Source organism: Colletotrichum acutatum (genome assembly GCF_030867785.1).
Source record: "Colletotrichum acutatum strain CBS 112980 chromosome Unknown BDZ83scaffold_174, whole genome shotgun sequence".
Lineage (NCBI taxonomy): Eukaryota > Fungi > Ascomycota > Sordariomycetes > Glomerellales > Glomerellaceae > Colletotrichum > Colletotrichum acutatum.
Genome location: NW_026849168.1, coordinates 26,239 through 54,007, shown reverse-complemented (window position 1 = coordinate 54,007; position 27,769 = coordinate 26,239). Strand labels below are relative to the sequence as shown.

At 48.6% G+C, this 27,769-nt stretch overlaps 7 protein-coding genes across 7 annotated transcripts; 2 read left to right on the top strand and 5 right to left on the bottom strand.

Annotated features, from left to right (window-relative positions):
• The first annotated feature begins 15 nt into the window (after positions 1 to 15).
• Positions 16 to 2,127, top strand: BDZ83DRAFT_133588 (uncharacterized protein). The gene has a single exon (XM_060501233.1). It carries the CDS (start codon positions 118 to 120, stop codon positions 1,909 to 1,911), a length of 1,794 nt encoding a protein of 597 aa, XP_060358753.1. The 5' UTR covers positions 16 to 117; the 3' UTR covers positions 1,912 to 2,127.
• A 265-nt stretch (positions 2,128 to 2,392) lies between these two features.
• BDZ83DRAFT_591573 (uncharacterized protein) lies at positions 2,393 to 2,815 on the bottom strand (the record flags this gene model as incomplete). The annotated part of the gene is made up of 2 exons (XM_060506448.1): positions 2,393 to 2,454; positions 2,548 to 2,815. 2 exons carry the CDS (start codon positions 2,813 to 2,815, stop codon positions 2,393 to 2,395), a joined length of 330 nt encoding a protein of 109 aa, XP_060358752.1.
• A 572-nt stretch (positions 2,816 to 3,387) lies between these two features.
• Positions 3,388 to 5,138, bottom strand: BDZ83DRAFT_591539 (uncharacterized protein; the record flags this gene model as incomplete). Its single annotated transcript, XM_060506445.1, has 4 exons — positions 3,388 to 3,780; positions 3,835 to 4,680; positions 4,754 to 4,831; positions 4,971 to 5,138. 4 exons carry the CDS (start codon positions 5,136 to 5,138, stop codon positions 3,388 to 3,390), a joined length of 1,485 nt encoding a protein of 494 aa, XP_060358751.1.
• A 1,284-nt stretch (positions 5,139 to 6,422) lies between these two features.
• On the top strand, positions 6,423 to 7,265 carry BDZ83DRAFT_640743 (uncharacterized protein). Its single transcript, XM_060509516.1, is given in 2 exon segments — positions 6,423 to 6,977; positions 6,992 to 7,265. 2 exon segments carry the CDS (start codon positions 6,452 to 6,454, stop codon positions 7,135 to 7,137), a joined length of 672 nt encoding a protein of 223 aa, XP_060358750.1. The 5' UTR covers positions 6,423 to 6,451; the 3' UTR covers positions 7,138 to 7,265.
• A 1,204-nt stretch (positions 7,266 to 8,469) lies between these two features.
• Positions 8,470 to 9,810, bottom strand: BDZ83DRAFT_640740 (major facilitator superfamily domain-containing protein). Its single transcript, XM_060509515.1, has one exon. It carries the CDS (start codon positions 9,768 to 9,770, stop codon positions 8,829 to 8,831), a length of 942 nt encoding a protein of 313 aa, XP_060358749.1. The 5' UTR covers positions 9,771 to 9,810; the 3' UTR covers positions 8,470 to 8,828.
• A 795-nt stretch (positions 9,811 to 10,605) lies between these two features.
• Positions 10,606 to 11,530, bottom strand: BDZ83DRAFT_133558 (uncharacterized protein). The gene has a single exon (XM_060501232.1). It carries the CDS (start codon positions 11,416 to 11,418, stop codon positions 10,720 to 10,722), a length of 699 nt encoding a protein of 232 aa, XP_060358748.1. The 5' UTR covers positions 11,419 to 11,530; the 3' UTR covers positions 10,606 to 10,719.
• Positions 11,531 to 24,825: 13,295 nt separating this feature from the next.
• BDZ83DRAFT_640729 (Glucanosyltransferase-domain-containing protein) lies at positions 24,826 to 26,913 on the bottom strand. Its single transcript, XM_060509514.1, has one exon. It carries the CDS (start codon positions 26,613 to 26,615, stop codon positions 25,125 to 25,127), a length of 1,491 nt encoding a protein of 496 aa, XP_060358747.1. The 5' UTR covers positions 26,616 to 26,913; the 3' UTR covers positions 24,826 to 25,124.
• Between the last annotated feature and the right edge of the window lie 856 nt (positions 26,914 to 27,769).

Genomic DNA, 27,769 nt, shown 5'->3' with positions numbered 1-27,769 from the left:
TACCCCTAGGATTATTCCAGCACAATCCGAAATGTTGAGTTGTGAAATGGCCTTTGGTCTTCCCGGCCTGTAACCCAAGCAGCTTTCAGGTCAAACCTGAAGCTCTGATGGCAGCGGATGTTCACGCTTGAAGGTCTCGGAACCTTTGACATTGAGACAAAGACATCACCAGCTTCAGCTTGTCGCTCACCGAGTGTCAGGGCTCTTTCTGGAGCCACAATCCAACGTGATAACTCTAGAAGAGCATGCCAGGATTTAAAGTTGAAAAGGCCTCGTCTTCGCTCCATCTGGGTAAGACCGTCTTCTTCCTCATCTCAACCCCGTCCAAGATTCTCATTCTCACTCGCAACAAAGAATCGTTCCTCTGAACTCCAAAGCACCTCGTCCAGCATGTCCCCACAAACAGAGAATACACTAGGAAGTCTCGACCTCTATCCCGCGAGCTACTTCATGCCAATCCGCCACGGCGGTAAACGCCCGGTCAAAGTCGCAGGCTACACCCTCAGAGCGCTCGCCGAAACCTGCTGCAGCGAAGAGAGATACAATGTCGCCCGTGAATCTCTCATAAGCATCAGCCACATTCTCCAGGAGGAGATTGAGATGCTCCGAATTACCGAGTCGCCTGCTATAAAGCCAGCTGAGCAGGGCTATCTCAGCGGCTGGGAAGATGCCTTGTCCACCGTCATCGGCGTTCTCAACTATTGCATCGTCAAGCCGGTATCTCAATCTTGCTCTAACGCTCGCCCCGAGACGCTGCAACAGCTTGATCGCCCTTTGCATTCCCTCGGGGTGAAGAAGTTGGCAGAGATGTATGCATGCCGTCCGCTTCTGAGTCTGGAAAGCCTAGGACAGGCTTCCGATGATGTCAAAGGCAAAGGCCCGATGACACCCGATAAAATTGACATCCGTCAGGAAGAAAGTGCCGCTCGCTGGCTGGAGTTCATCGTCGGCGACGAGTATCGTCTGCCAAAGAAGAACTCATCTCTGGGTATTTCCTCGACCGAAACCAACGGCTCGGCCATCAGCACCCCCTCAACGACGAGCAGCGGCTCCTCAGCCCAGAACCTCCTTTCCTTCCCATCCAGCCAGGATACCGAGAAGTTCGCCCTCACCGAAGAGAACCAGCTAGCTCCCGATACTTCTGAGCTCATCCGCGGCATCGACACCATCCAGATCCTTCTCCACTACGAACGACAATGCCGCATCTCGGAACGCAGAATCGCGGCGGAGCTGATCAAGTCGAGTGTCCTTCGCCAGGCCATCCTTCAAGACCGCATCGGCCGCGAACCCAAGTCTGAGGGTGGGGGTGGCAATGGTAGAGTGAATGCTGAGGATGGCATCAATGATCCGATCTTTGGTCGGACGATGTATGAGAAGGCTGTGGGACAGGTGAAGGCTCTTTTCAGGCGTTGGAGTGGTACAGCCTGGCATGATGACACAGAGACGGAGGCGAACACGGAGATCGATGCCGATATTGACCCCAAGGAAGTAAGCACGCAAGCTGTTGGAGGGAATACTCGCTCGATTAGGGAGAGTCTCACGGGAGAGTACGGTTATCTCGAGTCCAGCCTCGCATGCCTCGACCCGGATTCGGATCTCTCGTTTCCAATGTTGCCGAACCCTTCGTACCAGCTAAAATATCAGGGATCAGAAGCTTGCGTGCCAGATGTACAAGTCCCCGTTTACCAGGGTTTGTTCACGAGATCGCCGGACTTGACGCCGACCTCTGGAAGCTCAGATGATACATCTGGCCATCTCTCATCCTCCGAATACTGCCCGCTGCCTTGTCAGTCGGATCTCATGGTCAAGGCAACCAGCCCCGATCTACTCTCATCCTCCCAAGACTCGCTGCCGAAAGTTGAGCAGGTACCTGCTTCCAGAAAGCGGGAACGCCTCGAGCATAAAAAGTGACCCTCCCATGGACGTTTTGGCTGGCGCTACTCAAAGAACCTTGGAGAAGCCGGTCATGGGGCATCACTCGCGGCCTCGCGCACTGGTACGAATGACTCTCAGGGAACGTCAGCAGAGCCAGATTGTCCTGCAAGTCCCGCAGGCCCTGCACCTCCTTCCGGACCCTGGATTGTCGTGTGCTAATGCAAGGGATGTCAGGAACGGGCTTCTCGCGATCAGGTTTGAACGATTGTCATCTTGATTTTGGGGGTATCAAATTTCGTATGTAATTGGGCTAAGTCGTTGGGTGGTACTTTGGTTACTAGACTTTGGGTTTTGTTAGTTGAATGTTTTCCAAGAACACAATGGATTGGTCTACTCACGAAGCATGGCCATGACTGCTTCTTCTGTGGACCAATCCTCCTTTTGCCCGTAAAGTGCCCCTCAACGCCATGCCGGGTTTCACATTCCTCAGCTTTGCCTCAGTATCTTCACCTAACGTTTATGCGATGGTCTCCGTCTCCATATCTCCCTCCTCGGACTTTTCGGCAGTCTCCTCAACATCTGCAACAGTAAAAGTCAGCTTCAGTCGTCCCTTGCTTCAATTGTCTCTTTCCACTCCAAAGTCTTGTCCACAGAAGCACGAGGAGCACTCACCCTGCATGACAACCTCTCCCTCAGCCTCCATCTTCCTCCTCATCGCATGGGCAATCTTTTTCTCCATCTTCTTGGCCTTCTTCTTGCTCATGGGCGCGTTGGGTCCGCTAGTGGCCATCAGGCCGGGCCTCGCACCGCGCATGGTATCCGTCCTCGCAATCTTGTGCTTGTTCGCCTCGGACTTCTTGCGGCGGGCAATCTTGGCGCCGAGGGCCTTGTTGGCCAGGCGGTTCTTGGAGGGACCGTTAGGGTTCTTGACGGACGGCATGGTGGCGGTGGTGTTTGGTCTCGTCGAGACAGTTGGGTTATTCGACGTAAGGAGAAGGAGAGAAGAGACGGTGTCGAAGACGGAATGGCAAAACTGAGCAGCGGGTGAAATGCGATTGAGCGTCGCTCTGGGATTTTTTAAAGTGGAGCACACCTTTGGCGGGATGCAGGTTCGGGGGTCCAGGCCTGCCCCGCTTGCCCCTCGCCGACCCCACACGCCTCACCGTCGTCGGTGAGCATCGGGGTGAAGACAGGTCCAAGGTGAGTAAGTACGGATCTATGATAGTATGCCGCTCGGCCTTTTGGCAAGCCATGATATGATACTCAAACCGGCTTGTTAAGTATTTCCGTATTTTCTATCTGCCACATCTACTCAGTAAACTATATATCGTGACACATCCGAGCAAATGAAGGTTTAACATGTCAAACTGCATATCAAGATTCTTGTCCTATTGAGACGCTTTCCTGCCCATGAAATGTGCTGCAACCTGAATCCAAACGCCGAACCTGAAATGCGATATGCCCTTCCTATCTATTCAATCAACGCCAATGAAGACTACTCTCTTACATTCATCACCGCGCCACTCTGTCACTGTTCTTGCCAATGGTACTAGGACTGCTAGGGCTTCCCTCGTCATCCACTTCGTCCTTCAGGCCTTTGCGGGCCTCGACATCGTCGTCGTCGCTCATAAGGCCCTCGAGCTCGAATTCTTCGGCATCACGGACTTGGCGGGATTCGCCGGGGCGACCATTAGCCAGGGGCACGCCGTTCGCCAGGTTGACCTTGCCTTCGGTGTTGGTGTTACGATCGAAGAGATGGATGAGCATCATGGTGAAGAGGAAGAGCAGGAATGCGAAGGAGTAGAGGATAAGGATGTACGACACGTGGTCGAGACCCGAGTTGGCAACTAGCTCCATCTGCTCCTCAGTGGCACCCATGAAAAGAAAGCCAGAGGCATACAAAAGCTAGAAGGCATTAGATGGTGCTCAAACTCAGTTTCTGTATAATCAATGACTTACGAAGACAGGAATGAACTGCCAGCTGTTGGTTTGGCGGCCATCAGCAGAGACACCAACGCCGTCCTTGACAACGAAGGCAACCTCAATGACACGGGTGATGCCAACACCCATCAAGGTCTTGCCAAACATGCTGTGGGTCATGGCGCTGATGGGGAGGTCCTGAGGATGCGCAGACATGGCCCATCCAGTGACACCAATGACGAAGCCAGGAATGAAGTTGCGCTTGGGGTTTCCGTCGCGATCCCGGCTGAGCCAGACACCAACAAGACCAGCACACCACCAAATAATACCCATGGTTGTGTGTTGCCAGTCGTTCCTGACCCATTCCGTGCCCCATCGATGCTCGGTGAAGGTGTTCACACAGCCCCATGCCGCGATTACGATGCTGTCAAAGAATTCCTGGGATCGGCCACTGCGTCGCACCCACAGCTGTCCAACAAGGAGAAGCAGGGTCAGAATGATTCCGTAAGCGATGAAAGCGCTACCCATGATGAAATGCGCCAAACACTGGCCAAGGTGGTCGCCCTGGCAGAAGCCCAGAGAGGTAATGCCACCAAACAAGAATTGTGTCCAAGCCAGTACTGGTGAGGCCTTGCCCAAGATGCTGTGTGCAGGCTTGATGAAACGGCGAATGCGACCGTTGATGCCCTTCTCGAGATGCAGCCTGAGGTAGATGCCCAAACCGACCTGGGAGGCCATGATGATCATGAGCCAGTTGGCGAAGGAGGCATGGACGTTATGGGCGACAAATTGTCTTCCGCCGTGCATGTGGCCGAGGAAGTATCCAACAATGGCGAGAGCGGAACCGAGGACTTGAGTCGGAACATGCCAGCGGTTCTTGGTCATCTAGAGGAAGGCGGGCAGTTAGCAACTCTGAGGAAGTCCAAAAGTTCGAAACAAGGGTAGGATCGCCACTTACTCCCAAGACCATACCGACGGGGAAGATGACCCCGAAGGCAAGCATCATGATGAAGATGTGAATCCATAGTATTGTGTCCTGCGATTGTCGCCAGTTAGCATTTCTGTGCCTTTGTTTCTCGTGTTTCTCGGGGGCGTTTCAAGAGGTCGGGTATTTTTTCCTCCAAGGCAGTATGCGGGCAGTCCTGTTGTTCGGTGAGGTGGTGATGGTCGCTTACGATGGGTTCCTGCGAGACGGTCTCGCCCTCTTGGATGTGGCTGACGCCGTGTTCGTGACCGAGAGCCATGGGGAGCGATGTGAGGATGTATGCAGCAGCAGCGAGTGTCTTGAAGGAGGAGAAAGACTTGAGCGGCAACGAGGCCGTAAAAGAGTCGAGTCGCGCCATGACGGGCGTTTCGAAATAGCAGAAGCGTCCCCTGTGCTGCTGGGCCTTGGTATGCTGGGCTTGTCGGGGCGCGCTGGAGCCAGACGTGTCACAGACTTGAGCCTGCTGGAGTGTTTGGAGCGGGGCGGGCTTGAGGATGTCGCAATGCAATTGGCGAGGTTCGGACGAAGCGTCGAGGATGGTGAGGTAAGGTAAGGTAAGCAACAATAGGGACCGGATGAGACGAGACGGTGGGCGGCAAGGTACGCTGTAGAGCAAGCGAATGCCTATAGCGTAGCGGTACTGGTGCAATGAGGCGCGTGGGGACGGTCGCGGGAAGGGGTCTGAGGGTTTCGATCGGTCGGTCGGTCGGTCGGTCAGGCCAAGGCTTGAAAAGGTCGGTCGTTACCGTGGGTTAGGACAAGGTAAGGTTGGTGTGGGAGGGGAGGGAGGGAGAAGCTATCTTGGGACGGCGACGGGACCCTTGGACGCAGGCAGTCCTCCTCTCCTATGGTGGTGTTTGTCAGACGGAGGGGATTTTGGGTGGCGATATGTCGTGCAAATAGAGATATGTAGGATGCAAAAGAGAGAATTGCGAAAGAAGAATGAGGCTCACGGCTGTGCTTGAAAGAAAAAGAGAGACAAGCGCCAAATTGGAAAAGACCCGGTCGTCGTGTCCATTAGATTGTGGCTTTCCGCTGATGGACCGTACACTGAGGGACGGGACCCGACCTGGACGGCCTACATACGCATACGTATTTCGTAGGTAGGTAGGTACGAATACATGGAGACGAGCCGGAGGCTTCGGTAACGCCCATGTTGGAGAGTGGGGTCTGCTACTTCCAAGGTATCTTACCGCACATTTTTGGGAGAGGTGTACTTGGCCGGGGAATCCGTCACCCAAACTGCCCGCCCGTCGTGAAGTACCTAGAAGGGAACGGTGCTGGACAGGCATGGAGGGCTGGGCAGATTAGGTACGCGGGGATGGTTGCAAGTAGGTATTCATTCATGTAAATTTGTACGTTGTTGTACATTGCTTTTCTCAAAGTCCAATTGAGCAGTTGCTGACTGCTTTACAACTGCCTGCTGTTGTTGTTGCAGTGCTTTTGACTTGTCCGCTCCTTCTCTGCGACTCTGGGAATCTGCAGACGGGACCCGGGAGCGCAGGTGGCAGCTGCTCCCTCTTGCCCTGCACGTTCCCCATCCCATCCAGGTCCTTCCCATTCGTCAGCCAGATACGTATTGCACTTCCCATCGTGGCATAACAGCAATGAGCGCATTTCCATTGGCTCAGACAGGCATGTACCCCCTCTCTTCAGTGGACCCTCTCAGAAATGCCCAGTCAAAAACAAAAAAGAAAAAAGTTATTCGCCCATTTTGTTGTTCCCCGTCGCCGACTTTCCGTTCCAGGTTCGCCGGTCCGCCCGCAACGACACAACGGGCATCAGTCAGCACAATTTACCCGCACTGCACTCACTCTCATGCTCATCCTTCCACCTCATCCTCACACCTCATCCTCACACCTCATGACTACTGCGTACTCCCTCATCTTAGTCAATGACTTACTCAGTCGCCAATGTACCTGTCACGATGCTGTAGTCAGAAACGTCTCAAGACTCGCCATCGAGACCCAAGACAACCAAAAACACCAGAGGACAGAGTTGCAATTTGGCAGAAGACCTCCCAAGAACACTGCCCCAATGCCAAATGTCCTTTTCTCCCCCTGCCAAGCTATCATTCTGAACCTGGCCAGCCTAGCAAGCTCCGCCATGCCACGCTCAAGAGCTAAAATGCTGGCAAAAAATGCCCTTCAAGTCTATGTCACTCTCATCTCAGTCTCTCCCTTCCAAATCCAGGCTTGTTCATCCCCCAAGCGATATGCATCTTGGCCCAAGTAAGCCAAGCTTTCCATTTCTTTTACCGCTTGCCAATGCTTGAGCCGATGTCAAGTATGGGCTTGGCCAGGAGCCGCTTTTCTGGCTGCAGCCTGCGACTATGTATCCGCCTTATGGATACGTGAGTGTGAGGCCTCTGGGACTCTGAATAATATGTATCCTGTAGAGGCTTACATGTATTTGTACATCAAAATTGGGCTTACACAAGGGGCATGCATATCTGACGATGTATGACATGACGCATCGATGTGAAGCCATCACCATCCTCACTCACTCAATGAGGAACTTAATGACATACTACCGTGCTACCCAAATGAACTCAACCCAACAGCAACCGTCTGTGTCGTCCCTCATCTGTTGTCCCTGGTCTACAACAAAAGAAGGGTTCGAGCGGTTGGCGTGGGCATGATTGTGTGCGTGTGCGCCAACCACACGGGATTGAAATGACACGAACCCTTTTCAGGAAAGCTTCTCGAGAACATATTGGCACGGCTGTCAAAGGGTTAGCTGGCCGTGTCATTAATGCCGTCTCAACTCTGGCCTCAAGAAGCTCCTCAAAGGCTTATCAGAGCTATGAGTATGAGTGCAAGCTCAAACCCGATGATGCTCGGTTCCCCAATCCTCGTCTTGAAGTAGGTTTTCACGGCAAGAAGACTTGGTGGTGTTCGCTGCCGTATCGGCAGAAAACGTAGCCTCCCGAAGATCGCGTCAACACTCCATTCCATAAACCTCCATCAGACATTCAACTGATCTTGGTCGAGGACGGACGCTTTGACTATTCCCTCCCATGTGAGCATTCTCGGTAGTTTACAGCAGCTGGCCCAAGGCTGGTCATGTGGTGCAAGATTTGCTCACCATCCATCGGGGGCATGGAGGTTGTTATCAGTCAAGGCCCCATCCTCAATCCTATCTTTGCTGTCGATAAGATTGCGAGCCTAGGGTAAGAGGATTCAATTCATGTTCAGGGTCTGCGCCGGCAGGTCTTCGACACGAGGTCAGAACTGCTCAATGGTGCTACGCAACAACTCATTCCCGCTGGACTCTTCAGTCATGGGCGGGATGTATGATCTAGCGAGGTAATCGACAACGAGAAATGGGTATGTGGTAGTGTGATACTTCCTCTTCTAGAGTCTTTTGATATGAACACTCATGTTCCTAACTCTAGAAGCTGCCTCTTTAATCTACATCTAAAACACCTTTTCCATGAAGCAACGTGTCACTCATGAGAAGGTCACCGGTGCCGGGCCCCATCAATGAAGCTTAACATGTGCAGGCAGAACCATGTAAATGCTTCTACCCACATCAGCCACACGATGACAGGAAGACTAATCCTTGGAACCGTAGGGCTTACACACATGCCAAAGGTCCAATGCACAACGCCGGCGCCGAGACCTAGACGGAGTAGCCCGAGCCACCGGAACCCTCGCCGGCCAACCACGCATCGCCCACGGCGCCTAGCGCCGCCGTCTCCCACGTTTCTTCACGAATCCCGCAGCCGCCAACCACGCACCTCTCGTCTGTCTGCCGTTGCATGCCTCGGCTCTTGCGTCGATCACGGAACGATTACTATTCCTCACAGGATGGCGCAATATCACTCACTTACTTAAACACCATGGAAGGTCGCAACTGTTCACATCCAAATTTCTTTCACGAGCTCTTGCTCGGTATTATTCACTGGCACACGCCTTGCTACACGGATAGTATATTCTCATGACGCTGGGCACCTTGTCCCTTGAATTCCACAAAATCCCGCTGGAGATTCTCATAATCTCTTTCATTAATCATAAAGCACGCTGATTCACCCACAGATAATCCTCTAGTAGGTGTAACGGAAACCAGGCTGAGCACCCTCCTGCACATGCGGGTCAGCAATTGCTCCTAATTCACAGGTGCGGTGGGGAAAACTTACATCGTCAGCCTCAAGCTCCTTCTCGCCCCTGTCAGCCTTCTTGTTCTTGAAGTAGGCGTCCACAGTCAACAAGCTGACCAGAATGCACGTCAACAAGCTGCACGCAATGCAGGCATACATGCCCGGGCGGTAGTGAGGCTTGTCCTGCTCACGGAAGAGCAAGCTGCCGGCAATACCTCCGATACCACCGAACGAGACCAGAGTCGCGCTGCAGAAAGCGCGCTTCCACTGGCCACGGATGTTGTTCGCCTGGTAGGCCATCACAGCGGGGACGTTGGAGTTGGCACCAGCAGTGGTCAAGAAGACACCAAAGTAGCGCACCGCCGCGCTGGAGTGGAAACCCATGATGGGAAGGCCGACAATGCAGAAGAGCATGTTGATGAGAATAACGGGACCACGGAACTTCATCCTATCGCCCAACCACGCGGTCGCGAACATGACGATACCGGCAAAGGCGTAGGGCGGCGCAACGAGGCACTGCGCGGCACCAACATCAAAGCCCATGTTGACCTGCAGAATGATGGGCAAGAAGTATGCGAGCGCGTATGAGACGGTGGTGGTGTTGAAGAAGATCATGGCGTAGGCCCAGATTCTCCAGTCGGCGCCGGCACCGAGGAATCTCTTCAGGTTGAAGGCGGGAATGTGGGCGTCGCCACGATCACGGTTCACGCGCGCAACGATCCAGGCGCGCTCACGCTCGCCGAGGAAGCTCCAGTCCTTGCGCTTCTTGGAATCGGGGAAGTCAACGAGGAGCCAGTAGCCTGCGAGGCCGAGCACGCAGGTGAGGGCACCTTCGATGATGAAGATCCAGCGCCATCCAGTCAGGCCCTGCTGGCCGTTCAACTGCATCAGACCGAAAGCAAGAATACCGGAGAAAGCGGAAGCGACGCAGCCGAGGAGGTAAAAGACGGAGTACCGCTTTCCGACCTCATCTGTTCATAGTCAGAAGTCTGGCCGTGGAGGCATCATACTCGATGGATGACTTACATCTGGTGTACCATGTGCTGAGAAGGTAGACACAGCTGGGGAAGAAACCGGCTTCGAGAACACCCAGCAGAATTCTGCATGCATACAAGTGTGTGTACTTTGCCGAGAAACCCATACCAATCATCACAGCACCCCACAGGAGGGTGAGTCCACCAAGGTGAAGACGAGGTCCAATCTTGCGAACAATGATGGTCGAGGGCGGCTGGAAGATGATGTACGGAATGAAGAAGAGGAGGGAAGCAATGCTCTGTTGAAGCGGATGGTCAGCTATCCACCCTCATCACCATACACACAATCATCGAAATCAACTCACGTATCGGTTGTCGAGATAGAGACCCAATTCCTTGGTCATGCCGGCAATGGCGGCCGCAGACAAGTTGGTACGATCCATCAATGACACGCAGTACATGGCGCCGACAGTGACGACGAGTCTTCGGTCGACGCGGCGAATGATCTTGCGCTGCTCCTCAGCAGTGAAGCCATGGTCAATGTCGAGGTCGTGAGAGTCGTTGATGGAGCTGGTCCTGATGTGGTCACTGTGCTCGAAGCCTGCCTTCTCGGGATCTGAGACGGGGCGATCCATGTCGGGCGACTGTGACGTGTATCGAAACTCGCTATGAATGAGTCGTCGAAGAGGTGAACGACGAGAGATTGATCTCGTGGGCGCACAGAAGCTGCAGGTTATGCGTCACTTATTGAGTTTGACCAAGGGAGGGGTCCAGTCGAGGAAGAGATCTGGGCCTGCTAATCAACGCCGACGCAGGACTGAGGAATGCCGTTCGAATAAAGATGTGGAACAAACAACCCAAAGTCAGGAGGGGAAACTGTGGAGGTTATCTACTCGAGAAACACAAAGATCCTGAGAGTAGCATCGGATGACACGACGATTCGATAACGATACGCACACAGCCTTTTTGTATCCGTTCGGGTCCAGCCCCAGTTCCCCGCGAAAAGACAGCAAGTCGACGACGACTACAACCCCCTTCTTTCTCCCACCCCCGCCCCCCTGGTCCGTAAGACAAGACATACACGAAAGCACCCAGGACGGTGGATCCAACGACCCAAGAACCCAAGACCAGACAAGGCCATGAAGCCATCCAAACCACCGGCGTTCCTTTTCCCCATGTTCCCCAGAAAAAAACACAGACGAAAAGAGCCTTAGCAGATACACGTCCCCATATCTCCCCCGCCCTGGGATGGGGGGGACCACCCCCGATGCTGCTGTCCTTTTGCTGCGGGGGAGCCAATCAAACTCAAAACAAGACAAGAAGATACCGAGGGTGGCGGCAAGCAGGCCTAGGAAGAAGCCTGTCGAGGTGTCGACTCGTTCGAAGGAAGCCAAGACTGAAGGACAAGGGCGTGGCCGCAGTGCCGCATTAGGATGAGAAAGTTGGAACCAAAAGCCACGGAAAGGGTGTGGTAGGTATGCGGCATCAGTTTTCCCACTAGCCGTCAGAGACAAGACGTCCAGACACCGAGGGACGAGTCCAGCCAAAGACGGTGATGGCATGTAGATTGGTATTGAAACGGCAGATACCTCATAGAGACACGCATACCCGTATTGTCTGCTAAATTGCAGAATTAACTTTTGCAAAAACAGATATCATTTGGTAATTTCTCATCGCTACAGTCGACATTGTAGGTGAATCTCAACACCCCATATCCCTCTCACTCTCATTCTTATTCTCACTCATCTCTCTCGCTCAAACCCACTCATTTGACTCAACCATGCTCACCAAAAATACAGCGGCACAGCGTGCGGCTAGCCACAACAGCTCAAATCCGGGGTACCAAAGGTTCAAAGTGGGTTCGTCCCGGTCTCTGGCTGCGGGGTAAACGCACGATGTGCGTGTGGAGGAAAGCTGGAGCCTCCACGTCCCGTGTGGGTGGTGAGGAGAAGTCCGCCGAGCCGAGTGGGAAGAAAGCCGGGGAAAGGGGGGCCCATGGCCCATCATTCATTCATCGGACATGGGTTATGGGCTTTGAGAGAGCCTTGGAGGGGACGTGTGTCGGTCATTCACTCTTAGAAATGTCCACTCATAAGACACAAAGACGAGATGAATAAAAAGGTCCAAAGTGGTCATGGTTCGGCCGGTCGACTCGGTACTGTGCGCCGGAGCGACTTGGCGGGTATGCGATTGGATCGTCTGCCGGCGGATTGCCCGATTCGGTTCTAGACGCGAAGCTGAGACTAAGGCATGCAAGCCCACGCGATGAGACCCGAGAACGTACTAGGCGCAGCGCGGCATGGGGATGGGGTTGGGAAATCTGGCAGTTCACTGTTCTGGCAATGGGGACGAAGAATGGATGCTTTTCCCCTGTCTCTTTCTTTGGGTCTTTCTAGGATGATACGCGGCCCCGTCGGTAAGATAGAAACAGTGAGTGAGTGAGAGAAAGGTGGAAGGGGGAGAAGCAAAGAAGATCGACGGGACACACGGAGGCGTACATGGGGAACGGAGACACGAGCCAGGGGTTCTGGACACCGACAGGAAGTGATATGCTTCTTCTTCAGGCTTGATGACACACTGCTCAGGGTATCTCGCAGAAAGAGTGACATAACCCTGTGGAGCGTGCTCCATCTCATGTCATGTCACCTCCAGACGCAGTAGACATGGGGGATATCCGTGGCCGTGGCATCTGTCATTTTCTTGACTGATACATGATACCCATCTCCCGGGTGACTCGTCCCGAACCTGCAGTGGAATGACGGCAAGAAAAAGACACCGAAAGAATGAGACGACGAACGAGGGGGTTTGTTGTTGACCCTCGAACTTCGAACGGCGGACGAACCATGGGTACGCACGCGCTTGCGAAAGACTGTTTGGCGCCGGTGACTGAGTCGAGTGTGCTGCCCACGAACCTTCACGAAATGAAGCAAAATTCGATTGCCGCGCTCCGTGTGAGTCGTGTACTCCGTACCCCCAAGTCCGCCGTCCCAGTCCACCTGAGGACTCAAGGAGGCTTCGAGGGCTTCGAGACCTCATTAGACGCAGTCCGTCGAACCCGAGCCAAAGGACGCCAAACTTCCTAGGTGATCGAGAGACGCCGTCTGCCACCGGACGCCAAGATGCCTCCATCGATCTTGGCAAAAGCCGCGTGCCACCCACGACCTGTCCTATCCGGACGTTTACAGCCATGTTGCCGTCTTGTCCGTCGTCAACAGTCGTCGAAAGCATCGAAGAGGCATTCCCAATCAGATTAACAGGGAGATGAGCTGTCGTTAACTTGCCTCCTCCCCTTCTTTGTGGCTGTTCTACCCCTGTTCCCGACATGGCGGTCTCCGTGTCTGTGAGTCTGTGACTGCTGTCTCAAGCGTCCTAGCGCACATCATCCCACCAACGTGTAAACGTGTAAAGATTCCACTACCGTGACTGCGGTTCAGACATCGTCTTCAGTCTCCCTTGCGTTGGCGTTGGGCGAGCTGTTGCGAGCATGGACCCTCAGGGACCAGGTGATTCGATGCCACCCTCTTCAATTTCGCCCTGCATGCCTCGCCGTGCTACCAGATAACAAGAAATAGAAACCAACCAAGTACCTAGCATTGGCGTCGCCGCAGAAACATCCCTCCTCAGATCATGCACACTTTCTCCCGAGTCTAGGTTCCAGTCCCGACTCCTACCTATTGAGCTTGTTAGGATGCATACACGCCACCACACCCTCCACGAGCGACCGCCCGGACGACGGACAACCATTATAGATTTCCCCTCAGAGGCTCAGACTAAGGTAGGACATCAAACTTCCCAGTCTAGACCTGACAAGCCATCCTTCCAACCCCCTCCCTCGGATCGAACCTCGGCATCCTCGACCCTTCTACGGCGTGCCATTGGGCGATGATCACCTCTCCTGTGTCCAATTGAATGAGAACTGAAGCTAATTTTGTTACGAGTTATGGCACATAGCAATGGGTATACGGAGTATGGTAAAGTAGCCTAACCTATTAAAATAGAAATAGATAAAAGAGAAAGGTCTATATATAGGATATAAGTAAGATATACGTAATATAGTACGTAATAGGCACTTTGTAGATTACGGTCCCTATTTTTATTACGTAATATACCCCCTAATTGCTACTGTAAGGGAGCTATTATACTTAAGATAGGACCTCCGAATAGCTTTATAAAGGCCCGATTTAGTTAAGTATAAATAAAGGAAAAATAAGTATAAGGGATACGCGTCTTTTAGAGCGCGTTTATTATTAATATCCCCTTTATTTAAAGTAAATGGAATCTTAACTAGGAATAGCGCATAGTCTGTTACTTCTGGTGTGTAAATTAGTAAAGGCGAGGCTGCCTATTTATTTTGCGTATATTTAAAATCTTGTAGCCTCGCTTTGCTATTATTTTTTTTTTTTTTTTTAATTTTTTATAGTCGTTGTACGTACCTTTATTTGCTGTGCGCGTACGCTAGCGCTATTAAATCCTTTATTAATTTTATTTTAGATATAAATATTTAATATATCCGCGGTTATTAGTAAGTTTTGCGTAATTTTTATAATATGTCCTATATGCGTATTGTATAGTTTATTAAAAGTTTAGTTAGATAACGATAGCGACGAGGCCCTTGTAGTCGAGTCCCTTCCCCGCCCCCGCTAACCTGTCCTTTTTGCGTACTAGGGCCCTATTACCGAGCTCTCCCTCCCTAGCTAGGAGGACGTTGAGGCTATCGCTAGAGATACTGAGAACTTTAAAGAGTTCGAGGCTCTTTTTGGCGATAAGGATGTGGGCTATAATAAGGATATGGGCGGTTGTAAGAGCTTTAGTAATAAGCTTTTATTTCTCCCTGCTTCGGAGTCTGAGAGCGAAGAGGAGTTTAAGAAAGAGGAGGACGACGATAAGGATAAAGATATGGACGACCTGCTCTCTGAGAAGGGTATATTGTATACTGTTTTTTTAGGTATTTGTATTTAATATTATTTAGATTTTAAAAAGCGTAAGCTCGCGGCTGCTTTTGTTAATAAGAAGGGCGCTAAAAAGTAGAAAAAGGATAAAAAAAAGAGAACGCCGAGAGGTAAAGGTACCCCCCGCGATAAGTATAGTTCTCTTTGTTTATAAAGACCTATTTAACGTATGCTTAGTCTTTAAGAAGTTTAAGGGCGAGGCTCCCGAGGAGCGGGATATTTAGTGTATACCCTGCTTTTGGGTAGCCCTTTAGTATACTGACCGTAAGGATGGTGGTTGTTATTTTGTAGGAAGTAGTAGCTGGTATATGCGCTATTTTAATGGCCGTTCGGTTAAAGCTTATATCGATATGCCGATTATCCTATAGCCGATAGCCTAGGCTTTTACCGAGGCGATTGTAGGTAGCGCTCCCCCCTTTGTAAGTATATTATTGTTTTCTGTCGTTAAGAAGCGTACTCTTAATTATGATTTCGGTAAGAAATCGCTAAGCTTTGTAGTATTGTCTATTAGATGGATAATAATATTAAGAAGTATAAGGATTATATCCGCTTCTGGGCGGACGACTTTTTTTTCTCGCGCCCCCCGACCCCTCTTTTGAGTACGCCGGTGTTGTTTATTATGTTTATTGTGGTCGTTTATAATTAACTTCCTGTCGCCCCCCCCGCTCCTGTACCCTAGGTCGTTAATTTAACGGTCGTTCTGCCCCTGGCTCCCCCCGCTGCCCCCGCTGCTGCTGGCTTTGTAGATTTCGAGGTGTGTAAGGCGTAGTTCTTGGTGCGCGTGACCGGTCTCTTCGCTGCCGACGCTATGGTTCTAGCGGTTTCGTTCTTTTTAGATTAGGAGTTTAATTAATAAGCGTAAGCCCGAGTCCTATTTCTGTATATATGTGCCTTGCGGGGTAAGGTTGTTTTAGGAGTTTAGGCCTTTGGGCTAGGAAAAGTTTTGTTTATTTCGTTTTAGGCCTCCGGGCCGTACTCTGGGTTCTATTTATGGTTTACTTTTGGGTACTGAGTTTTTCTGGGCGTGGCCTAAATTAATTACTTTTAACTACTTTAGTTATTTATGATGATTTCTTGTGTATCGTAGAGGTTAAAGAGTGTATAGAAGTGTTCGAACTTAGTTCGTAAAAGGTTTTTAATAAGTCTATTTACTGGTATATTTTTTATTAATATATACGTAACCTTAAAGCTACTTTTGGCGTGCTCTTATCTAAGCTATATGTTCTATATATCGATATAATAAAGCCGTGTAGCTATTCTCTCCCCTTCTTTTATAACGAGTCGAATCGTTTATTAATTATCGTACTTAACTAACTATACTTTTCCTAGGTTAAGGGTAATATTTTTGAAAAGGCGCTTTAGAGCTATGGTTTCCTTTGTAGTTTCTTTAAGGTAGAGAAGCTTAGCTTCGGTAATTAACGTTATAACCGTCGCTTAGTGTGCGGATTTCTATTGAATTAGGCTGCTAAAAAAGAATATTATATACCCCTAGGATGATCTTTGTATTACTTCGTTATCTGCGAAGCTAGTATCCCTAGTTAAAAATAATAATTGCGCACTTAGTACGCTGCTGTATGAGAGCGTAAGATATTTTATTGTATATAGATATCGAATATACTGATTAATAACTTTAATATAGATTACGCTTAGGTTGGTTAGGAACCGTGATAATTGTAAGTAAGTAAAAGCGACGTCTAGTTTAATTATAATAGCTGTATAGAGTATACTTCTAACCTTCTTTTAGAAGCTCTTTATCTTTTCCTTTGTGGCCTACCCCTCGTTTAGTTTAAACTCTTATTATAGTAGAGGGGTAGCTGGATTTATTATATCTATGAGGTCGAAGCGCTTAGTAACGTATTTAATATATACGTTGTGAGCTAGGTAAACTTTATAGGTAGTGCGGTCTCGTAAAATCCGTACTCTGAGGAAGTAGTTAATCGGTCTATTCTCTTTAAGGTTAATATATTCTTTAATCCCGTCTACGACTTCCTAAGCGGCCTTTTAGTCGTCTCTATAGTAGAGGACTATAAAGTCGTCGACGTAGAACACTAGTATCACCTTCCGGTCTGCTATTTAGTAAATATAGATCTCCTCGTAGCTATATATTATATCTATACTGCAAAGTATAGATATAAAGGTCTAGAACTATAAAATTAGCGAGTTTTAGAGCCTATATAGAGCGCGTTAGAGTCTTTTTACTTTCCCAGTAACTTTGTATCCTTTAAGTAGTTCTACGATTACTGGCTTGTCGCTCTTAATAAGCGCGTTAAGGAATACGTTAATGGCGTTATATTAATTAGCCTCGAGGTCGAATTAAGTAGCTATTGCTATTATAAGCCTAAAGGCCTTTATAGCGAGCGTTAAAGCGTATGTATTTTATAAGGGGTTAAGCGGTTGTATATCTCCCCTTATATATATACGTACTTTTACTTCGTAAACCTCGTTGTTAGTATTGTATTTATAAGTATATACCTACTTTAATGGAAGTGGGATCCTTTATTTAGGATTACGGTTAACCTCTTCTTATATGCTAATATCCTTTAGCTTTTTTATTTCCGTATCTATGGCTTCCCTAAATAGCTTTTATAGTTATTGCGGGAGATGTTTAATATTGCTAAACTTCTTTGGTAGGCTCGCGAAGTTAATTTTATTAAGTTATAGCTTATGTACTATACTAGGGCGCTCTAGGTAGGTCCTATAAACTGCTCTTTTTAATATTTAATAAAGTATTATATATCCTATATTACTTTCCTTTATTACTTTTTATTAATTAGGTATAAAGGTAAAGAAAAAGCAATCCTAATGGCGTTTATAATAATCGCTGTCTTCTGTATTCGAATGTAAGAGCGTCGTAAAGATGCTACCGTTAAAGCGTTATAGAGGTTTACGGGCTCTGTTTGAGTGTCTGGGACCCGTATGAACTTTACTTGGCTCTTGCTAAGGCTGTTTATATGAGCTCTATTTTTGTATAGTAATGGAGGTTTATTATAAGGGTTCTTTATTAACGTCGACTTTAGTATTAGGAATCGTATCTTCGTAATTAGTACCTCGTTTACTGCGTGCTTTAGCTTTTTGCTGAGAGCCGTTAGGAATTAAGGGCTTAAGAACTTTTGTAGTATATATAAGCGCTCGTAGGGAGGACTATAGACTGTATAGAGCTGTCTATAACCCGGTTATTATACCCCCTTCTTTACCTCTACCCCCGAGCTTGTGTAAGGGGGTTATTTTAGGGGTTGGTAGTGCTGGTAAGACTAGGTTAGCCTTGTTAGTATTATTATCTATACTTTAGAGTACGTCTATTAGTTGTTTAGCGTCCTGAATAGTTGAAAATTTAATAGTAATACTATCCTCGACTATAGAGTCGTCCTAAGTGTTGGTATTTCCGAAGTCTAGATCTACTTCCCCGAGTGTTTAAATTATCTCGTCGTTAACGTTGAAGAGTTTTTGTATTTTTAAGATTATTAGAATTATTTGTTCGCTTACGATAGCTTACTCCTCGTGTGCGGGATTATAAAAGACTTCTTTGTTAAACCTAATATTCTTTATAACGAATACCTGTTCGAGCGCGGGTACCTAGATCCTATATAAATTATGCGTTTCTAGTATATATCTAATTAGGTATTTAATATGCCCGCGGGGAAGTACTTTATACTCCTTTTGTTATATACCCCTCTTACGATCTCTGTAAAGAGGATATACCCGGTAGCTATATATATATAGACTACTAAGATACGGGGTTACTGGTTTAGAATCCCGTATTTAGTAACCCGTCTGCTACTAGCGCTAATATCGCTTCTATTAGTTGATTTCTATTGTAATAGGCGAGTCTCTATCGTTGGCCTCCCGTAGGGTAATATTATAAATAAATATCGCTATTAATACCGCTTCGTCCCAGAGCTTTTTAGGGAGGTTTATAGAAAGGCGTATTTTACGAGCTTTAATAATTACGAGTTAACCTGCTCTCTCTGTATTGCCTACGGGTTCTTTTGTATATAGAAGTAGAAGTTCTATTTTAATTCCTAGCTTATTATACTACGTTTCGTAAACGCGTCTGACGTTTACTATAAGGACCGCGGTTTCGTTATTGCTCTAGAAGAAGTAGATTAGAGTTCCTTTTTAACGATGGATCGCTACTTCGAGGCTTTAGAATACGTAAAGTACTTCTTTTTCGGTTTTATTTTTTAAAGGGAACCCCTTAAGCTATTTACTGTATTCGTTAGAGGCTATAAGTATGTATTGTCGTCTATTTAGAGAGGGCTCGAAATAGAAGAGATCTTAGTATACTCGGTATTATAGCCGTAAGGCGCGTTTTAAGGGCGGTCCTTTTAAAATTACTGATTTAGCTTCGGATATTATATAAGCTTCGTATTTAACTTATATTAAAGGCTTAATACGTACTCTACGAGTCTTATATAAAAGTTAACGAAGGGTATTAGGTCCTAGATAACCGGTTCTAAGGTGCTATAAAAGCGCACTATTAGATCTTTTATGAGTGCGTTAATATGAGTAGTAGAACTTTTTACGGCTAACTAATAATATAATACTAGCTAGGCTTTTAAGGATACGGTTAAGGGCTGCGGCAGAAGGGTAGGATTGAAGGAGCTTGTATTTGAGGAAGACTAGGTTATTCTTTTAGATTAATTACTTTTTAATAGTGTTTTTATAAAGCGTTCTTTACCGTAAAGTATAATCTAGATTATAGTACTAGAGTACGCTTTTATTTTAAAAAGTCTTTAAAACTATATTTATATAGAAGCCCTCGATGTAAGCGACGTTTTAAAGCCTTAGATTGTATATTCCCTCCCCTTTAGGTCTATTTAAGACGCCCTTTATAATCTGAGTCCTACGTGTAGTAACGGGCAATATAGTAGTTCTTAATTTAACGTAGTTATCGTCGCCTGATAGTACGTAGCTTTTAGGTTTTAGTAGGCTCTTATCGTTAACTAGGTATATCGCCCCGTAGCTATCTATTACCGTGCTCCGGAATAAAGGATAAGCGCTATTTATAGGGGTATTAAAGATTACGTTCGATTCTATTTCTTAACCCTTAATAAGTACGGCGACTACGTAGCCCTCGTCCTGGTCTGCTGATGAGCTCGTCGTAGGCTAGTTAGAGGATCCTTTTGGAAGCCGAGGCTTTTTAAAGGTTCTATCGTCCTTTAGCTAACTAACTTTTTTAAGCTTACTATGGAGTAATTTCTATTTATTTAATTTAATCGCGGCAAGGACCTCCTCTATATGGCTGTTAGATATTTGTATTAGGGACCTATTAGTGTTACGACTTGTAAGTGCCTACTCTAGTCTTCGGTACGCCGAAGGCCGCTAGTGGTATACGTAATTATACGGGTATATAACGTCCCCCTTATTATTTGCGTCTTTATATAAGTTAGAACGCCCTAAGAAAGTAGAGTAAGCCCCTCCTTAGCTTAAAGGCCGTTTTGTGTATACCTCCTAGGTTACTAGGCTAAACGTATACGTAATCTCTCCGAGGGTTTTAGTATGCGTCCTAAAAGCGATTAATTTGTAGAAAGCGTCGTAAGTTCGTTAGCCCTATATAAGGTTAAGCCTAGACTTAACCGTTTCTAGGAAGTCGATTATAGCGATCTCTTTTTGAATTTCCGGGATATTGTACGTCTTTGTTTAGAGGTAAGTAGACTGCTACTCCTCGTATTAGCGTTAGGCGTTAACTCCGTTCTTTGCTTTGTTAAGGACTTGTCTATATTCTTGCCGAACCGCACTCCTAACTATGGCCTCGGAGGGCGCTAAATCCTGTTTTAGTTGCTGGACGATCCGTTAGATACTGAACTTAACGCCTTTTTAGGTTACTTTCTGGAATACGTGTTCGTAAAGAGTAGCGGTAATAGACTTTCCTAACTACTGGGTAAAGAGTTTAATATACGTATTAATACTATTACGTTTAGGAGCTATGATTTAGTAGTACTTGGCGGAGAGCTCCTATTCTTTTTAAATATTCTCGAGTATATAGATCTTTTTTACGGGTACGGTATAAGGATATATTTGGTTGCGTAAAGTTAGTAGTATAGCTGGTCTTGTAAAAGGAACTCTAGCTAGATCTTATAGATTGCTTGTGTTCGAGGATATCGAAGGGGTCGTACTAGGAGTTAGGGCTAGAAGTTATTGGTAAAGGATCTCCTATTCTCGTTAATCGTTTTTGAATACCTTACGGCGAGTCTCGTAGGCTCGTCGCTTTTTTTTATTACGGGTTAAAAGTAATAGTTCGAAGTTTAATAGTAAAGAGAATACTGTAAGGGGAGCGAGGAGTACGTCGGAGTTTAGAGCGTCTAGATCGACGTATTTCTAGACTTCGAGGCCCTCGCTTATAAGGCGGAAAGCTTAGAACTATTTAATCTAACTATCGCGGCTAGTTAACTTAGCTTAACTAAAGGTTAACGTAAAGATGTCTATTATTTTAAAGAGATAGTAGGAATCGTGTTAATAAGTACGTTATTGTATTTTGAGGTCTTAACTAAGAGCTGGGCTCATAACTGTCACGAGTTATGGTACATAGTAATGGGTATACGGAGTGTAGTAAAGTGGCCTAACCTATTAAAGTAGAAATAGATAAAAGAGAAAGGTCTATATATAGGATATAAGTGAGATATACGTGATATAGTACGTGACAGGCACTTTGTGGATTGCGGTCCCTATCCTTGTTACGTGATAAATTTCAACGACACAAATTTCCGATGGTTAGGTTGGACCTACCTGCGTCTTCGCCCGCCGTGCCGCGCCGTCGGTTCTTGGTAGTCTGTCTGCCTACCTATATGTTTATAGCCTACATTTGCCTCCTGCTCTTTGGTTGCCCACCTCCCCTCGTGGTCCCCCCTCCATCTCAATGGGAATGGCGGCAGATTCGCAAACCAAGCCCAAAACGTGCAAAGTCGCCCAGCCTCCATCATGATCCCACAGATCCAACAAGTCACCCAGATCCTGGTGATACCTCGTTGGTCAGGCCCTACGTGATTTTGCTCGGTCCTTGGATGATGAACAGAACTTTCACGGGTGGCCTGAAGAATAGGGCTGCATGTCTGCGCCGCAAGGCTGCATTCATTGAAATAGGAGAAGACTGTAGCACTGCTTGAGACCGAGGAAGGATCACCACCGTAAAGTTACGTACCTTGCGGCGAGGAACTGACGAACCAGAGGCTGTAGAGTGGCCGAACTTCCTCGGTTGTCTCGGCCTTCCAAGACTTTTGTAAACTTGAGGGTCTTCCAAGGTGCCAGACTAAATCATGTATGCTTCTGATACAATTTCTTCTATTCCAAAGAGAAAGAGAGCAAAGTTGTTTGCATTCCTCTGAACTGGCTTCTTTTGTGTAGCCATTAAGACTTTGGTCTGCGCCTTAACCAGTAACTTTCACAACTCGCCACTACATAATACTGCTGCTTTGAGGCCTCCAGGCTCGTCTCTTCGAGTTTCTGGGTGATTCACATACTTGTTATGATTGCAAGGAAATTGTCGACAAACATTCCAAGGCAAAGCTAATTGATGACCATGTGTCTTTAGACACGAAACCACACCAATCGGACCGATAATTCCCATGATTGTATTCACGATCAAGGAGGAAGATCACCAACGCTGTCCGAACGAAGGACACGAAGCCCTGCTCGAAAATGCCCGAAGGCTTGGACACTCCGGCTTTTGCTTGCCATTCTTAGGTCAGTGCAACAATCCGGTATTGTCCCGTATACCTCAGCTCGTTTCTTGAGAATGATTTCTCATGCCCATCTAACTCATACGTAGGCAGTATCATGTGGTCGCCATCTCTATCAAATTCGTACAAGACACCAGCTAGCTATACTGTCATCTTCCACCTGTAGTTGAGTCAAAGCCTCAAAGCCCTTTACGACCATAAGACTGACTAATAATTCTCGCAGAGCCTACTACTCGTTCAATACGATCAACATGCCTTACGTCGAGGGTTCCATAATTGTCGTACTCGACTTCGGTCCCGTAATCCTACCAAAGACAATATGACACCTTTCTCGAGGTTACGTCCATAGGGCCAGACAATACCGTTCCATGCCATACCGAAAGGATGACCTGAGCCAGCCATCGAGACTAGCCTCTATCGATACGGTCCAGCCTGGCTCAACCGGATGAAACTGATCGAGATACTGAGGCTTGCAAAGAAAACATAAACACGCTCAAGACCCATTTTGATAGGGTATAAACGAAGAAAAAGGTACACGTATTACTTTATCTGCGATGCGAATGAAGTCAGTCAGTCAAGTCATTTCATCTAATAAGGCCATACGGAGTCACAACCTGGGATACCGAAACTCAAGGAGCGGCGGCTCAACACTTCCTTGCAATACATGCTAAACCCAGAATCTGAACTATCTTGACCCAGTGTTGAAAAATCGAAAACAATTATCGCACCTGACGGCTATGACGAACAAGATTTGGATCAATCTGATTAGTGTCTGGAGACAAAAGGTAATCTTTTCAACTTCAATTCTTAACTAAGGTAGTTCCTTTGCAGGGGGTCATTGGGCCAACAAAGCCCCTCCGACCTGTGCCGTTAACTCCTCCAAAGATCACGCAGAGTATTGCTGCCTCTACGACGATCCTCGAGCTACAGCACCTTTGTATACATATCCAAGCTAGAGAGTCTTTTTGACGAACCAAGAAATAGACTTCTAGGGGAAGGCGACCATTTGAGATAGGATGGATATATGCTGGGTTTTGAGTACGTAGAGTTGGTCGAATTTTGACCTTCTAGGTTTACCTTACTGAGCAGACATGCATCAGAAGTGACATGATCGGTTTCCGGGACTCCTATGCCAAAGCTTTTCCTGACTGTCGTAGGGTCCTTTGGAAGAAGAAGGTGCGATTCGCAAAACTCGACCAAGCTTTTGGGGTCCAAGTGCTCCTCGGGTGGAGGGGATCGGTCCATATCGCATTGAACAATCTCTTCTCAAAAGATGCACGTCTTCGATCTAATGGTGTCAGGTCATCTACCCGGATACAAGCCCTATTTCAGCGGACATAGATGAACCAGGTACATGTACTCTCTGGAGTAGGCACCGAGTTCGTTGATTAGAGTGTAAGCAAATAGGTCTCGCTTCGTCTTCGCTATCTTGTCCATGACCTTGGCTTGGGATTCATCGGACGACTGATAAGAGACTTCTCTCTGTTCTAGATAGTCACTTCATGGCCCTTCAGAAAGCCTCCGAAAGTAGCATCAAACCACATACAAACAAATTATTCGTGCATATGACCTCCATGTCAACTAAAACCAAGGCACGTCTCGTGCCCCATCAAGCGTAGACAGATGACAACCATTTAAAGGACTGAAGGCTCTCTCCATGTGTGCGAAGGCCACTTCCGAGAAGACCAATAGCCAGTTGCGCACCTCTTCGACAGCAGCCTGTCCCTCACATGAAGAGAGCTGTTGTCAGTCGTGGAATTGCGCATCAGAAGAGGCAACTGAAACCATGGCTACCGTGGTAAGCGTTGGAATATGCAACAAAGCGCGAGACTCACCAGGTTGGTCAACCTAGAGGATCAATACTTACATACGGATACAAGGGAGACAAACGAGACAAATTCGCCGCGGAAGAAAGAAGTCTTCACTCGTGCATGTCTTTTTTGAAACTTCCAGGGGCAATCTAAAAATGGGGGGTAATGGGGCCCATCGTGAGAACCATTTGGTGTCGCGGTGTACAGGCTTCGGTACTACCTCGCAACAATGGAACTAGGACCTTCGAGGCGACTCGGGATCATCATTGGAATATCCTACAAGAGGCTAAGAGGCAGGTTGACGACTAGGCTGTAATCTTGGCAACCATAATTGTCATCTTCACCGCTTCCGTAAAAGCCTCCTGAGATATTCCACAGATGTCCAAGAGTCCTGCCAAGTGCTGGGCAAGGATCTCGGGAAAATGACGCCCAGGTTGCCAAGGCAAGAGCAACGGCTAGATGGTGGCTGAGATCACTGCCAAGCCATGGTATTTACTGTCACACATTCACCAGGTCAATCAGGGCAATCGATATGAACAAAAAGAAAAAGTTCTATTCATCGAACCAAAAGACACTAGAAAACAACATTGACCTCTGTCGGCCAGTCATGAAGCAGAACAGCTGCTGCCAGTGAAGACCCAACGCCATGTGATGGTGAGAAACACAAAAGAGCCTCATGCCAGTAATCAAATCTGTCGAGTCGTGACTGTATTAAACGAGGCACCGTGGTAGCCTGCGTTGGATATCCTACACGCTCGCATAATGTATACTGCCCTAATCCTGGGCACACCCATTTTTTCCACCTCAAAGCATCATTAGATGAAGAGACCGTTTACAGAGCGACCATGGCAGCACCAACGGCACCAGCGGCGACAATGTAGGCGCCGATGGCGAAACCGCCGAAGTTGAACATGGGCTGGTAGGGGCTGCCGGCAGCAGCGTTGCCAGAAGAGCTGGAGCTGGGGTTGGCAGTGGAGGAGACGGGGGCGGTGGCGGTGGCAGCGGCGCTGTTGGCGGCAGAAGCGGAGGCAAGGGCGGAGCTGCAAGAGCTGTCGGCGGAGGAGGGGGAAACGACCTGACCCTGGCCATCGTAGTCGCAAGCAGTGCTGGCGGACTTCTGGGACTTGTAGTAGGTGTCCATGACGAAGGCAAGCTTCTGCTCGTCAGTGCACATGGAGTAGGCGCCGTAAACACCGGTGGTGGTGTTGGTGTTGATGCCGCGGCAAGAGTCAGGGGAGGCACCGCAGATGTAGCCGAAGATCTCGCCAATGGCAGAAGCCTTCAGGCCGTCCTTGGGAGTGCAAGAAAGAGACTTGACCATGCACTCGCAGAGAGAGCTGTCAGGGGTAGGGGGAAGAGCATCGCCGTGAACCTCCCAAGTGGAGGAGGTGCCAGGGCACTCGGCGGCCTTGTTGGTGGGGGAGTAGGAGTCCATCTGAACGGCGGCGGGGGTGGCAGCAAGAACACGGGAGGCGAGTTGGTCGTAGTTCTTCATCGTCTTGGCGACGCCGTTGTTGATCTCGACGAGACCGTAATCGTTGGCCTCCTGGTGGTACATGTAGACGATACCGCCAGAGAAGACGTCGGTCATCTCCTTCTCGTACAGAGCAGTGGTCTCCTGGAAGATACGGCCATCGGCACCGTCGGGGATGTTGCAGCCGTACTCGGCGAAAAAGACGGGGATGGAGTAGTTCTTGAAGAAGTCGATCTGGGTGGTGTAACCGGCACCGGCGAGGGTGTTCTTACCGCACCAGGAGTAGATGTTGTAACCCCAGAAGTCAATGGCGGTCTCCTGGTCACCGCAGTTGAAGTAGTGGGCCGAGTTGGTGCGAATGTCGGCGTCGTCGTTGGCGGCGTAGCCAACACCCATCCAGCGGTAGCCCTTGTCCTTGATGTGCTTCTTGGAGTCACGAACGGCGGCCTTGACGAAGGCAGAGGCCTCGGTGTTGGTCTTGTTGTTGGAGACCTCGTTACCGGCGAAGAAACCGATGGTGTTGTCGTACTTGGCGAGGGAGTCGATGACGGCGGTGTAGCGGTCGAGGAGCTCGGTGTTCCACTGGGCGTTGTCACGGTTGATGGAGAGCTTGGGCTCACCCAAGTCGGAGACGACGTAGATGCCGGCGTCGCTGAGGAGCTTCATGCAGGCGTCGTGGTTGTTCTTGGGGTCAATGGCGTAGGTTCGGATGGTGTTGGTGCCGGCCTTAACCATGATGGGAATGTCACGCTTGCAGGCAGTCTCGTCTGCGAGAGGGTCGTTGTATTCACCAGTCTTGGACTCGCCACCGGCGGCGGCGGTGTCCTGCTGGTAGGCAATACCCTTCATGTAGAACTGAGTACCGTTCTCGTAGAAGAACTTGGAGCCCTGGTTTGAATTGTTAGTGATATGTCAGGCTCGGTGGGGGTGGCGGATGGTATCATACCTTCATGACGATAGGGTCGAGAGCAGCGGCGTTGCTGGCGAGCAGCAGAGCCGCGGAAACGGCAGCGGCGACCTTACCCATTGTGATGGTTGTGTTGTGTGATTTGTGAGCGTTCGGTAAGTGTGGTCTGGAGGATCTTCTCGAACGGGTTGTCGTCGAGGTTGTTGTCGGGAAGTGGGAAGTGACGTTTAGTTGTTTTTTGTCTTTCCTGAATATCCGATCCAAACGGTCTGAAAAAGGCAGAAGTAATTGGTTGAGCTAACGAGAGTGCGAAGTGGTTTGTTGTTGATTAAAAGAATAGGGTTTCAGAGACAGTGACACATTCAAGAAGGATGAATAGGGCCTTGTCTAATAAATTCCCCTACAAGAAGAAACGATTGCGGATAGCAAGTGAGGGAGTGGACGGGTTTGGAGGAAACACGGAGAGGAGAAAGGAGAATCAAGAAGTCAGAGATTCTGTGACGGGAGGGAGGCGCGAGGTAGAAAAGCAGAAACACGCCCTGGAATGTGTGGTTAAGCCCCACTGGGTACGAGGTACATCCCACAGGTACAGAGGTACTTGTAGATGTATCTTTTCTAAGGCAGGTAATGATGGATGGGAAAGAGCGAGAAGAACTGAACCTGCCTGCAATTGCTACAGTGGAAGGAGTAGACTGTGGAAGGAAGGCACAGAGGATCGACTGGTGCGGTGGTGCGGTGATGAGGCAGGCACCGGCTAGACCACGGCGTCGAAGCATGGAACGGCGCGGAAGGCGTTAAAAGGTACCTTGAGCAGGCAGGGAAGGAAGGACCGGGGTCATGGATAATCAACAGGGGCAAGAGAGAAGGAGGGGCAGGGGTGACCCCTTTCGGTTTATCCTCACTGGCAAGCTTCTTCTGCTAGCCTCTTGCTTCCTCCAATCCTCCCCCCCTTGCCCTCCCACTCAGAGTCTCTCTCTCTCCTCCACTCCTCCTCTCCAATCTCTATTTTCCCTCTGGTTTTTTTTTGTGACCGTCCACTGTTCAGCATTCATCCAATTTCGCTCTCTCTCCAATTCATTGAGCAATCGTCCCGTAT